Raw genomic sequence first — 13,560 nt, forward strand, 5'->3', positions numbered from 1 at the left:
TGCCTCTCATCTGATGCATGCTCGGAAACACGCAATCATCTCCAGTAGGATAAAGATAACACAAAATGGATGTATCTTCCTTACATAAGTGCAACATTTTTTTCCATACTCGAGTAAAACAGACATGGCCAGACCTAAGAGAGGAATGACCTGTCTTTACATGCAGAGCCAATGTTGACAGATCTATATTGTAAGCAGCCAGTGTTGTGCTTTCACTTAACTACCTAGCTGTAAAAAACTGAACAAGCCAGATTAGCATACTTTTTTTTCAACTTGAAAGCTGAGAGGACTGTTCTTTGTATGGGGATTATCTCTCTCTTTCCCTGTGTTTATCTGTCAGCCTATGCAATGTTCTAACAACATTTACATTTCTTCTCACGTCGCGCAACTTTGTCAGGTAGAATTTCAGGTTACCTATGGCTTCAAAAAAGGAACGTCTAATTCTGACAACTATAGCTAGGGGCGTTTGCAGGCAGGTAGTCTACTATAAAAGGACCGAAGCTCCACCTTAAATCAACATTTTCTCTCTCTGGCTGGTGAGGTAAGATTAAACTCTTTGTATGACAGTTGAGGTTCTGCAGAACCAGTATCCTATTCTGAGCCATTAATTCTCATCTTTTGCACTTTTTCTTAACCAAACAGGTAGGAAGAAAAAAGGTGAAACCTTAACATAATCAATAGGCTATTTACATTGTACTGATGTTGTGAAGAAACAGCATTACGCTGACTTATTTAGAAATCTTATTAAATCATGTCTGAAAATGTTATATATATTCTATGCTACTTATTTTTTGTGTGTTACCCAAAATGCTAAAATACTTAGACTATTATCAAATTGCATTTTAATGCAAGAATCTGTAGTTTCTTTGAGTAAAAAGCATTTAACGGTAGGCCTACTGATGAAGTTTGATATGTAAACTTAGTCTGCAAGCATTTATAGAATCATAAAACCTTTTTCTGATCTTCTTTTTTCTAAGCAGTGCTCTAACACTGCAGCAATGCCTCCACCGGGTGTGTGTACCAACATTATCAATGCACGTCACATGAAAGATGGTTTTGGGACCATCGACAACCCTGAGAAGTTCCTCAACCAAGACTACCAGCAGCTGAAACAGTATTGCAACATTCGTCAGGTGAGGTACATCGACGAGATGTTTCCCCCTGACAGAAGATCCATCGGCGACGGGATACTGAGCCCCTCTGACCTGGCCCGAGTGGTGTGGCTCAGGCCATCGGTGAGTGCTAAAACAGCAGATTTGATCCCATATCACATTGATGGTTAAATGACTGTAAGCGGTCTTCAATCAGCAAAAGGACTAACTGCTTTAGCTGTAATTTCAAGCAAGCACCTTTCTTATAAAACAGTCTGTCTCATGAAACTGTTTTTGAAGACTTTTCAAATGTTTATAGAGTGGCTTATACCATCTGCCTGTCACAGCTACAGGAAAGACAAGAAGATTCAAACTCACATCCATCAGCATTTATTTTGGATTCCCTCTCACTTACACAGTTAACCACACTGAACATAGCATTTCCAATGTGAACTGGTTTATATATATTTTTTTAATGTATTCACTAGTCTGTTTTAGTATTATTGATTCCATATAGATAATGTTGCTTTAGATTGTTAAAATCTTGATGGAATCACGTAGTATGGCGTTGATTGGCAGTTATATCAACTGGCAGCTCTTTCTCAAAACCATCACCGAACCATGTGGTTTGGTATTAATCTAAAATGTTTATTTGTGTGTGTAATTTTAGAAGAAGAAAAATAAGTTTTGCTTTCAAGCAGTCAGGCTAATATTAAAACAATTGACAAGTTTTGTGTTGTCACCAATTCCTCTGTTCCAGAAAATTGTTAACAATCCAGATTTTACTGTGGCTGGAGTCTCCAGGTTCGACTTTGGTCAAGGCATGGTTGGTAAGAAAATGTCTTCATTTATAAAGATCCAAAAATTGGTTCTTGGTCCAGCTATTCTATCTTGAGATGGAAGTGCAATCAACAGGCATAAAACAGACTAAAAAAGAGCTACATGACAGGAGTGTTGTACATATGTGTTTCCTGCCCTCTTGGCTGTGTTAGTTGACAGTTTGCAATCTGAAAACCCTTCTATGCACAAATATGATCTCATGGGTTTGCCTGCTGAATACACCTTTCTGACAACTCAGTGGCCCTTTTTTACTCAGGAAACTGCTGGTTTCTTGCATCTATCGGTGCTCTGACCTTCCAGAAATTCATCTTTGAACAAGTTGTTCCTCTTCAGCAAACATTTGATGAGGACTACTGTGGGCTGTTCCACTTTAGGGTAAATCGACAATCTTAGCCAACGGTGTTTATCTAAATGTAGGTTTTGCTAAATGGTACATATCTCATTGTGCCACTCTTCCTAATCTCTCTTTTCTCAACCACTCAGTTCTGGAGATTTGGAAGGTGGGTGGATGTCATTGTTGATGACAAGCTTCCAACAGTCAATGGCAGGCTTATCTTCGTTCAGTCCAAAAACCCGAATGAGTTCTGGCCTGCTTTGTTGGAGAAAGCATATGCCAAGTAAGGAAAAACAATGAATTGTTTCTGTCATAGAATGAGTGGAATTTGCCTACTTTCTGATGTATTAATCAACATAATATCACACCCACTTGTGTCAGGGTGTGTGGTTCCTACGCGGACATGAATTCTGGAACTCCTTCCGAGGCTTTGGTGGATTTCACTGGAGGTGTTCACATTTGTGTCCAACTGTCAGACCCTCCACCAGACCTGTGGGAGCTGATGTGCAGAGCGGCCCAATCCAAATCATTGATGGGTTGTGGTACACCACAGGGGGTAAGAATCAATGTAGCACACACAATTATACTTCAGCTGGTTGCTTGTGCTTTTATAAACCTTGCTTAAATCTTCAGGGTGTCCAACATAGCCTGACTTTCTTTATGTTAGCCTGCTCAAAAGCCCTAAAACCCCATCAGGGATAATGGGTATCACATTGGCGGTTATCAACTACATTTTTTACATGTTTATTTTCCTTCTTCTCTGTGAGAGTTTCAGAAAAGGGGGACGTTTGATTCATCGTTAGATGTGCAGAATAAGTGACCATGGCGATCTAACCAGGTTAAAGAGAGCTAACTTTGTGATACTAAAATGTCTCTCGCTAACCTGTTAATCTTGCTTCGTGGGACACCCCTCAGGGTCTGAATGTTCTTAGCTAATTGAGAATCAGGTGTCATGGCTCCAATTCATAGGTGTGCCAATAACTATGCCTTACATGAAGTTGATTCTGGAGAATTGCCAGAATGCCAGGGCTGCCAAGGTTCAATAGCTCAGGGGCGAGATGCAGAACACGCAAATCATTCTGCTATAGACATTTCCTGACAGGCAATAATTATTATTTTTAATCCCCACAGTAGGCTACAAAGGCACAAAGTTGTTTTTCACTTTACCCTTAACTTCATGGAAGTAACTATTATTAAAATGAATTGTGCACGAAAAGCGAAAAATGTCTTTCATGACAAAGCCAAGAAAGCAGTGGCGCCGCGTTTCCTGGACATTTTGACTGGGGTGGCCAAGGTGGGACACAGACCTGTAGTGGGGTGGCCATCGCAAACCTGAATGGGTGGCATGTGATATGCTTTATAACCAATGTAAAGATGTTTTACAATCAAAAATCCCTGAATCATGTTAGGCGTCATGCAAGCCAAAATTCTGAGGGGGTGTTTTTAACATGTAATCGAAGCATTCTGGTGAATAGAATAAAATAAGAATTCAACATTTATTTAGTTCAGGTGAATATTAAAATCGCCAAAGGATATAACTTGCTAGCAGCCAGATGTTTAACAACTGGACTGAGGGACTGATGACCACTAGATTTTGCTAATGTTATTGGGGCTACTAGCCAAAAATCTTGCTAACATACACTCAACAAAAATATAAACGCAACACTTTTGTTTTTGCTCCCATTTTTCATGAGATGGACTTAAAGATCTAAAATTCATTCCAGATACACAATTGTACCATTTCTCTCAAACATTGTTCACAAATCTGTCTAAATGTGTGATAGTGAGCACTTCTGCTTTGCTGAGATAATCCATCCCACCTCACAGGTGTGCCACATCAAGATGCTGATCTGACATCATGATTAGTGCACAGGTGTGCCTTAGACTGTCCACAATGAAAGGCCACTCTGAAATGTGCATTTTTTTGCTTTATTGGGGGTCTGGGGACTCAGAACCAGTCAGTATCTGGTGTGACCACCATTTGCCTCATGCAGTGCAACACATCTTCTTCGCATAGAGTTTATCAGATTGTCAATTGTGGCCTGTGGAATGTTGGTCCACTCCTCTTCAATGGCTGTGTGAAGTTGCTGGAGACGGCTTATGGTGGAGAAATGAACATTCAATGCACGAGCAACAGATCTGGTTGACATTCCTGCTGTCAGCATGCCAATTGCACGCTCCCTCAATGCTTGTGGCATCTGTGGCATTTTGCTGTGAGACAAAACTGCACATTTCAGGGTGGCCTTTTATTGTGGACAGTCTAAGGCACACCTGTGCACTAATCATGATGTCAGATCAGCATCTTGATGTGGCACACCTGTGAGGTGGGATGGATTATCTCAGCAAAGCAGAAGTGCTCACTATCACACATTTAGACAGATTTGTGAACAATGTTTGAGAGAAATGGTACAATTGTGTATCTGGAATGAATTTTAGATATTTTAGTCCATCTCATGAAAAATGGGAGCAAAAACAAAAGTGTTGCGTTTATATTTTTGTTGAGTGTAATTAACCCTTATTTATGAAATTCTGCCATTACTAAGAACATGTTACACTTATATTATAGATAATTGAAACAAAATACACACAAGAAAATAAAAACGTTGGGGCACGTGCCCATGCACCTGCTTGGGTGGCACACTTATGCCGTTTTCAAGACCTTTGCTGACCAGAGACCAGTTCTAGTGGCCACAGTCCTACCATTACTGTGGTAGTTGGAAATTGCAAACTGGTCCTGTGGATTAGCTTTCATCATTAATTGATCAATAGTCTGATGGCCAACTACCAAAAATAAATAAATAAAAATACCTATCAGATCTGATCCAAACAGATTTAGACAGATTTTTGAACAATATTTGAGAGAAATGGTTCTTTTGTGTACATAGAAAAGGTTTTAGATCTTTGAGTTCAGCTCATGAAAAATGGGAGCAAAAACAAAAGTGCTGTGTTTATATTTTTGTTCAGTGCAGTTTAAGAAAAGAATGTTGCACAAGACTACCCACAAATATAATATGTACTGTATGTTTATCTTGAAGGAGACATCTGCCAATACTGTACTTCCAAACGGAGTGGTCCAAGGCCATGCATACACTGTCACTGGTGTCAAAGAGGTAAATAACTGTGTTAAAGTCTTTACAGCATAGTATAAAAATCTAACTTATGTCCACATGCTGGGAAGTGAAGTGGTCCTTCAAAGTCGGGGAAGCTTTTGAAAACCTCAAAGGGCAAGATTTGTTTCAGTCGGGTACACTCACATCAAGATATCTGGATTTGCTCTGTTTGGCTTTGGTGATTCAGTTTATAAACATACAGCATCTGGCACATGCCAGCTAGCTAATAGCCTAGGCAAGGTAGGTTCAAAGTTCTTCATGACGTGGAAAAAATAATGATTCAAATAGTGATAAAATGTTAATTTAATTATCACCTTTTTACCTTTCCAGTTTCTGCACGCTGTGGTACCTTTACGTTTTAGCATTGTCGAAAATGAATAGAGAGCCCAATTGCATTCACATTTACTAATATGGCTTAACCATTTTCAATTTGTTGACAGCATCATTAGTACGTATATTGTATAAAATGTATAAAGTGCTCTATTGTGCTTTGAGGAGCTCTGCTCTAGGATAATCACAGACATTAGTCCAAATCGCACAAATATCCAATTGTCAAAAGTTATTGATACTAAATATTACAAGTGTCTGAGAGAGTAAGGTCAAAAATCAAAATTACGTTAAAATGGACAGTTTATGTACAGCATATATGAAAATTTGTGTAGCTACATGAAAATAGTTTGTCGAAAGACTAGATAATTTCATTGAGAAATACATTCTATTGTGCAACCACCAGTATGGTTTCAGATGCAATATGTCCATCTAGATGGCAGTGATGGAGCTGGTGGAAGGGATATCTACTGCAATAGACAACAGGGCATACACAGTGGTTTTTTCTATCGACTTAAAGAAGGCTGTTGATACGATTGACCATGGTTTACTCTTGCAGAAAATGGAAAGATATGGTGTAAGAGTAATTTCTAATGAATAAGTTACCTTAACGACCAACATCAGTATATACATATGAATAAAGTTGATTCTGATTTGCCAATGCGTATGGGGTCCCACAAGGCTCTCTGCTGGGCCCAAAACTATTTATTATGTACATTAATGATATACAGTATATATATATATATATATATATATATATATATATATATATATATATATATATATTCAAAAAGGTGTTATTTTAAGTTATAATTATGTTTTCTCTGGTAATATCTGGTCAGGTGCAAAGCCAAGGGAGACCAGTAAAACTGGTGCGTCTGTTTAACCCCTGGGGGCAAGGAGAGTGGAACGGAAACTGGAGTGATCGGTAAGATCCACACTGAGCACAGTGACTCTTTGACCGCTGCTTCGGGAGATCAAATACTGGGTAACATTTTATAATAAGGGTACATTAATTAACTGTTAGTTAACATACGGTTCATAATTGCTAAGATACTGCTTAATTAGCCCTAAATAAGCATTAACTAACCTTTCTGCTTAACTAAGCATTACTTAACTAAGCATAGTGAATGCCTAACCAAGCATCAAATAACCGCCAATAATAAAGACATAACAGTTAGTTAATGCTTAATAAGCATGAACTGCACATTAACTTACCATTAATAGTATTAACTAAGCAATACATAACAGTTAATTAATGTACCCTAATGGTAAATTGTTAACAAATACTGAGATTACTTTCAAATGACAAAATTGTACATCGCCTTTGTATTCCTTGTCACAGGCACTTTTTTTAAGAAGAAAGCTCTGTCCACAATTTGTGTCTGCTTCTTGATGAATGCAATGGTGCAATGTTGGAGGCAGACAAAAAAAAGACAACACAAATAAGACTTTTACATCTTGTTGAGAAGAACACGAGGAATGAACCTGTCTTGTAAACTCATCTCTATTCTCTCTGCTTACTCGACTCTGCTGTTAATAAATACACTTGCTGTAACTGTCTATAAAAGAGTTCAAATCTCTATACTAAAATATTTTGTTTTGATAAGTCATGTATAAAGTGGGTTGAGGTCATTTGGAGCAGTGCCATGTTAAGCCCTCATGCCTTACAATAGTAAAAGTATACCACGTTATTATATATTATTATAAACTGGTAGTGCAAGTCAACAGTGAAACCTGTCAAAGGAAGACACATTTTGACAGGTTTGAAATGTCAGCTTTGATTTGTATTGCAGTGACAGTGCCAAGCCTGCTGAGGATGTTTTAAAAAGAGCCCAATGAGTTTATTCAGCTGTATCATGGCCTTGATGGGTTTAAAAACCTGTTAGGGCACACCTGTGTTCTCTTGGACCTGAGCCTAATGTTAAGGACAACTTCTAACAATATTTTCTCACCTCTAAACGGCATTTAAAGGTCACCCTTGTGGCAAACAGTGAATCCTCAAGATCGTGAGATGTGCCTTGCAGTTCGTGATGATGGGGAGTTTTGGTAAGCATGGTGAAATGTGGAAAAATGTGCAAAAGACTAAATGTTTTCTACAAATACAGTGTATGTGTTTTCACAACAACTTTTTGCCTGAAAATGCACACCCTGATTAAAACAGTTGATAGAATATTTATACTTAAAAGGGATTCAAAACTAGTTTGCATTTGAAAACCACAGAGTACAGTTTGTGTACTATATACACAAATTTACTAGTAAACAACATCTATTCCATGTTTTTTACATTTCTTTGGTTGCAGAACATACATAATTTAAATGTAATTTACATTGCACTTAAGTATCATATTAATTCATAATTGGATTATACTTTGAATAAACAAGCCAATTGATTATGTATGCAGATTGCGTTTGCATGTTTTATCTAAGAGAATGACATTTTTTTTCTTCGATTGATGAAGTAAATCTCAGCATTAAATAACAATGTGTCATAAATATATTCCTGATTTCAACAGGATGGCTCTGGAGGACTTCTGTAAATTCTACTCAGATCTTGACATCTGCTGCCTGTGTCCTGACTTCCTTGATGGAAGCACTTCTTGCCACTGGAAGACCTCCTTCTATGAGGGCAGATGGGTTGCAGGAACCACTGCCGGAGGATGCATGAATGACCTTGGTACTTCCAGAATTTCTGGACTCAATCAATCTATTAGTTGACGACAATCCAAACGCAGAAATGTTGCTTCAGATTCTTCATATTCATCCATCTCTTACCAAAACAATACTAAGTTCTTTCCCTCTTTGCCTTCCAGACAGCTTCTGGACCAATCCACAGTATCGGGTCAAGATTGACAAATTACTGGATGATTGTGCAGAGACACAGGGTGAAAAAAACATGCTGGTGTCTCTCATGCAAAAGCCCGACAAGAGGAACAGACGTCTGGTCAAAAGTCTTCACATTGGATTTGCCGTTTTTGAGGTAAATATCACCTCTGTGCTTTGAAACCTTTTACAGTTTCTGCAAGTGTAAGGACGGTTATGGACATGTCATGCATGAACATGGGCAATAGCTGTTAATTAATTAAGTGAAATGTTAGCGATAAGATAGAATCATGTAAAATTATATTGACCTTCATTTCTATTATGTTTTCATAATGTGATGATTTCAAATGATGATAATTCTGTTTTGTCCCCAACATTGACGCATTTTGCTCTTATTTATTTCTTCCAAGGTGCCCGGAACGGTAAGTAAAATGTTTAGCCCACTTGTCAGACAAAGTATATTCCCACCTACATCATGCTTCTATGGTGCTTGATATGAACATTTATAACCTACAGTACACGACAACGAAGGGGAAGTTCTCAGCCTCTTTCTTCCGCACAAATAGCCCTGTTGCCCAATGTAAGACCTACTTGAATTCACGCGAGGTGATGGAGTTTGTAAAGCTGCAGCCCGGTGAATATCTGATTGTCCCGTCCACCTTCAATGCCAATGAGACGGCCTCCTTCATCCTGACCATCCTCTCCAAAGCAGAGACCCATGTCCAGTAAGTAACTTGCAACTCATCAATTTTCCTCTAAAAGCTTGCAGCTAGCAATTTATCTACAAGCTAGCATGTACTGGACTAGTAACTCCACAGAGAACAAGGTGATTATAACCCTCTAGCAAATCAAAGTAAGACAGCAATCCAATTGGTCCCCAAAGGGTTTTTTAACCGATGTGTCATTACTTGCTAAATGTTAATCCCTTACACTATCCTTCCTGAAAGAAGTAATCGCATTACTGTAACACGTCACTAAGCAATGCATGAATGCGTCTCTTGTATTTCCTCTTACAGTGAGAACTCTGATGGCCATGACCACGACCACGAACACGACCATAACGAAGAGGTTTGCAAGATTTGAAAAAAAATGTTCATCTCATTTTGGAATAGCTGTTGTGGTAAATGTTGTGTTCTATGTTGATTACATTGCTAACATATAAGACATACATTGCTTCCCAGTGCATTCATTCATGTGATGCTGAAAGCACTCTGAATCTTTCGCAGAAGGTGCCTGCCGGGGACGGAGAGGATGATGAAAATAAGAGAGTGCTCTTCCGCCAGTACTCCGACAAGGTGTGCTTTGAAGCAATAGTTTACCATGTTTGAAATATGCTTAATTTGCTTTTGCCCTAGTCTCCATTAGACTTCAGGAATTTACTTGTCCGAGCCAAGGCACCCAACTCCTACCGAAGCTGAGAATTGTTGTCTTTGGTTTTTGCATGGATCAGGCCAATGGGATACAACATGTTAGCTAGTGAGCTTAAGAGGAGCTGGTGGGTTGTTGCCATTGTCCCGAAACCAGGTGAACTGTTTCCTCATGCTTACATTGCTGGTCTCGCCTTCTTTGATATTATTCCTCCGTTGGATCATTTATTTAAAACATTAGAATACAGTCTTAACGTTGCTACACCTATGTGACATATATCTAGCCCCTTAGGTGTACCATGCTTTAATGTTCCCTCAGTATAAAGTTAAATGTGATTATGACAACCAACATGTGAGGCCGAATATACAGTAAGTCCTTCTGCTTGTTTCAATGTCATTTCCAGTATGAAGAAGTTGATGCTGAGCAGCTCCAGAGGCTTCTGAATGAAAGAATCCTGACAGGTTTGTGCTACGACACTCCAAAAGGCTCAATAGCATATAAACCAAAAACAATATTCAAATATAATAAGCTTGTGTATTGTGTAGCGTTGCAATGTTGCTGGGTTTGGGCCAAATTAAGGCCTATATTTTCTATTTTCATTTAGGAGACTTGAAATCTGGAGGCTTCAGTCTTGACGCCTGCCGCAGCATGGTTTCGCTGATGGATGTATCCTTTTGCGTGATATTCATTTAAGAGAATTATTCTTTATTTTCTTTTTTCTCCGTCTCTTATTTGCAAAAGGTGGCATCTCCCACAGTACGTGAAGTTACATAACACACATGGGTAGTGAACACGCCAAAACCTGCCTGACCTTTTTCTGATTCAACAGACATTTAATTTATTTAAAGGTCACAACTAGACGTGAAACAACATGTGCAGATTTAAATACCTTAATGTTCGGTTTAAGACGTCAATCACAGGCAAACTGAATGGAATGGAATTTGTTGGCTTATGGAAAAAGGTCAACACATACAAGGTAAAAGGAACAATGTAAAAGTTGAAATTGTCTAATGACTACAAAGATTAAGGGTAGCTTTGCAATAATACAAGACTTTAATCATCCTGATTTAGATGAGAAAATTTTTCCAGATCAGGGTTTGTGTGTTCTTGCTGTGTTGCAACTTAGCGTTTCATATAACATAATAACTGTTTTCTCTCGAACCAGGACATTTTCTTCCGCACTGATGTTTCCAAAAATGGAACACTGTCACTGAGTGAGCTCAGGAATGCAATCATGGCTTCAGGTAGACCATACCCCACTTCATTTGGTTTACTATTGACAAAACTGAACTGTCCTGTGTTATATGTGTTGCATATAACAGTTGTGGAAAAAGATCATCTTAAAACACAAATACAACAATATTGCGAAAAAATTTCACATAAGTGAAGTCTACACGACTCATAATACACACAAAGCAGCCTAAGATCCTCATTTCTACTAGCCTGAGTTGTGTTCAACTTGCGCACTTACTGTTATTATAGCTGTGACTGCTTGCCAGCAACTGCGTGAATAGAGTAGCTTCTGTGACTGTGTGTGAATGTGAAGCAATAGGAGGGGTTTCTACCTTTATATAAGAGTTGTGCATCGCAGCGCTGACAGTGTGTGTCGTTGTACATTTAGCACAAAGACTGCTTTTGTATTTAATACAATACAGAGGATTTTAGTTTTGAGTTCACAGTAAAAGCATTACATTCTTTGCGTATGCCATCTTTTTTTTGCAGAACACAAGATCAAGCATGTTCAAGGAAATGTGAAAGGAAGGTTCTGTTTTCATTGGCTATACTCCAAATCTTGACTTCTTAAGGAGTAATGACATTGCAGCACAATTGTCTGTTAGTATAAACACTCCTGAGCCTCATTCTATTCTAGTCGCTAGATGATTTTGTTTAAAAGACTGATTAAACAGATTAAGGACACATTTTTAGTAGTAGAAAGTATACAGGTGTTATGACAGTAGCGATTGCTCTCTTCTATTTGCGTGTCCCCAGTAAGCCAGGACAGTGAGTGTGGAGAGTGAGTCATGGTTTAAAGAAGTAACAAATAATCTGCAGATTATCCAATAATGAAAGCAAGAGTTAGTTGTAGCCCTAAATGTAAATGTCACCTTTAACCTTTGTCCTATGTACGTTTGTCGGTCAGGAAAGAGGATCAATGATGACATGCTGAATCTATTGGCTCTGCGCTACGGTTCCTCCTCTGGACAAATCACACTTGAGAACTTCATCTGTCTCGTCATTCGCTTTGAATGCATGAACCGTAAGTACATTTAGACAGCTGATAAGGAGACATCACTTTAAGTAGCCTATCAATGTAAATACTTTTCTTGTAATGTAATGTTCTTTAATTTGAGATTGTGTCTCTTTTTTTTGTGTGCGGCCGTCAACCACTGTGCCAAAGTGGAGCATCACAAGCTGCTAACATGGCTATAGACTGCCTTTTCTTGTTAGGTTAACTTAGACATACACATTGATTCCTACAAGTTGCCTCCAAAGTTCATGACGTAGGCCTAATAAGAATGTATCTGTATTTCTCAAAAGAAATCTTCAAACAGTTGTCCGATGGAATGACCATGACTCTTCGCGAATCAGAGGTAATACAACTTTGTTGGTATTTTCAGCTTTTAACGTTTAATAAACTGCACAGCAGATGATTTCAAACGGGGAGCAAAATATCTCATTGGCAATGCTTTGATTAAAAAATAAATAAAAAAACAGTAAAAAGATTGCATTGAAGAACAATAATAATCTTTCCCTCCTTAATTTGCAGTGGATGTACATTTCTATGTACACTTAACCTGATAGAGAAGATGACCTGCAGGATTCGTTTGGAAAGACGGCAGCAGTTGATGTGAAAGAAAAAAACTAAATGTGATCTTCTGAAAATGGGCTTTTACATGGTATAAAGCAAGATGGCCTTTAAATCTAACTTTGCGAATGTTTATTGTGTAACAAGGCCCTTTTTTCCCTTCTCTTCTTGTTGTATTTTGCATATTTCTATCTTTACCACTACAGAGTAGCACGCTATGTTTAGTACCATCTGTTTTGGATAAAGATATAGACAAATTATTGTACATTGAATGTAGAAAATATCACCTTTTCCATAGCTGAAATAATGTAACTTTTACATCTGTAGCTTCTCTCTGATAAAAATTCATAGTATGTGGGCTAATGCATTTTCAGTTTTAATGTTAGGTGGGAATAAACTTTTTTTTAAAACATTTTCATTCATGCTAGCATTTCTCAGTCCATCACTTTGGTCCCAACTGAACATTCTTTATAATTATTGGATGGATTGCTATGAGATCTGGTAAATATATTCACAATACTCAAATGATGAATTCCTACTGACTTATGTGATCCCTGACTTTATCTGGGTAACCATGGAGTTGAAAGCTGTGATTTGTAGTGTAGTTTCTGGACAAGTATTGTACAGATTGGATTACAATTTGATGCACACATCTGTGTCCCCTTCAGTATACATTATACTGACTGGTGATCCCCTAACTTGCTATGTGGTGCCATCATTTAGGCCTAGTTAAAATCTGACTTTGTCAAATACTTCCTCAGCTTTACTTTGTTTTTAGTGCTAATTAGCATGGTAACAGATACAACTAATTTGGTGGTCATGGTAATGACATTATAAGACATACTGGAATGCTAACATTTA

General features: G+C 38.1%; 1 protein-coding gene across 3 annotated transcripts; it reads left to right on the top strand.

Annotated features, from left to right (window-relative positions):
- Nucleotides 1–366: 366 nt before the first annotated feature.
- LOC307261812 (calpain-1 catalytic subunit-like) lies at nucleotides 367–13,109 on the top strand. Of its 3 annotated transcripts, none has more exons than XM_080042455.1 (22): nucleotides 367–541; nucleotides 981–1,235; nucleotides 1,852–1,921; nucleotides 2,188–2,306; nucleotides 2,415–2,548; nucleotides 2,647–2,821; nucleotides 5,301–5,375; nucleotides 6,545–6,630; nucleotides 7,677–7,751; nucleotides 8,219–8,379; nucleotides 8,516–8,682; nucleotides 8,936–8,947; nucleotides 9,042–9,250; nucleotides 9,542–9,593; nucleotides 9,752–9,820; nucleotides 10,297–10,354; nucleotides 10,498–10,559; nucleotides 10,801–10,869; nucleotides 11,059–11,137; nucleotides 12,034–12,150; nucleotides 12,432–12,484; nucleotides 12,661–13,109. In XM_080042455.1, the coding sequence occupies exons 2-22, from the start codon at nucleotides 999–1,001 to the stop codon at nucleotides 12,685–12,687; spliced, it is 2,106 nt and encodes a 701-aa protein (XP_079898581.1). In that variant the 5' UTR covers nucleotides 367–541; nucleotides 981–998; the 3' UTR covers nucleotides 12,688–13,109. The 3 variants fall into 3 exon arrangements, with proteins under 3 accessions (XP_079898581.1, XP_079898580.1, XP_079898582.1); XM_080042454.1 differs by lacking the exon at nucleotides 367–541 and adding an exon at nucleotides 544–642; XM_080042456.1 differs by lacking the exon at nucleotides 367–541 and adding an exon at nucleotides 625–642 and having other exon boundaries at nucleotides 978–1,235.
- The last annotated feature ends 451 nt before the right edge of the window (nucleotides 13,110–13,560 follow it).

The sequence above is a fragment of the Ammodytes marinus genome (genome assembly GCF_949987685.1).
Source record: "Ammodytes marinus genome assembly, chromosome: 15".
NCBI classification, from domain to species: domain Eukaryota; kingdom Metazoa; phylum Chordata; class Actinopteri; order Uranoscopiformes; family Ammodytidae; genus Ammodytes; species Ammodytes marinus.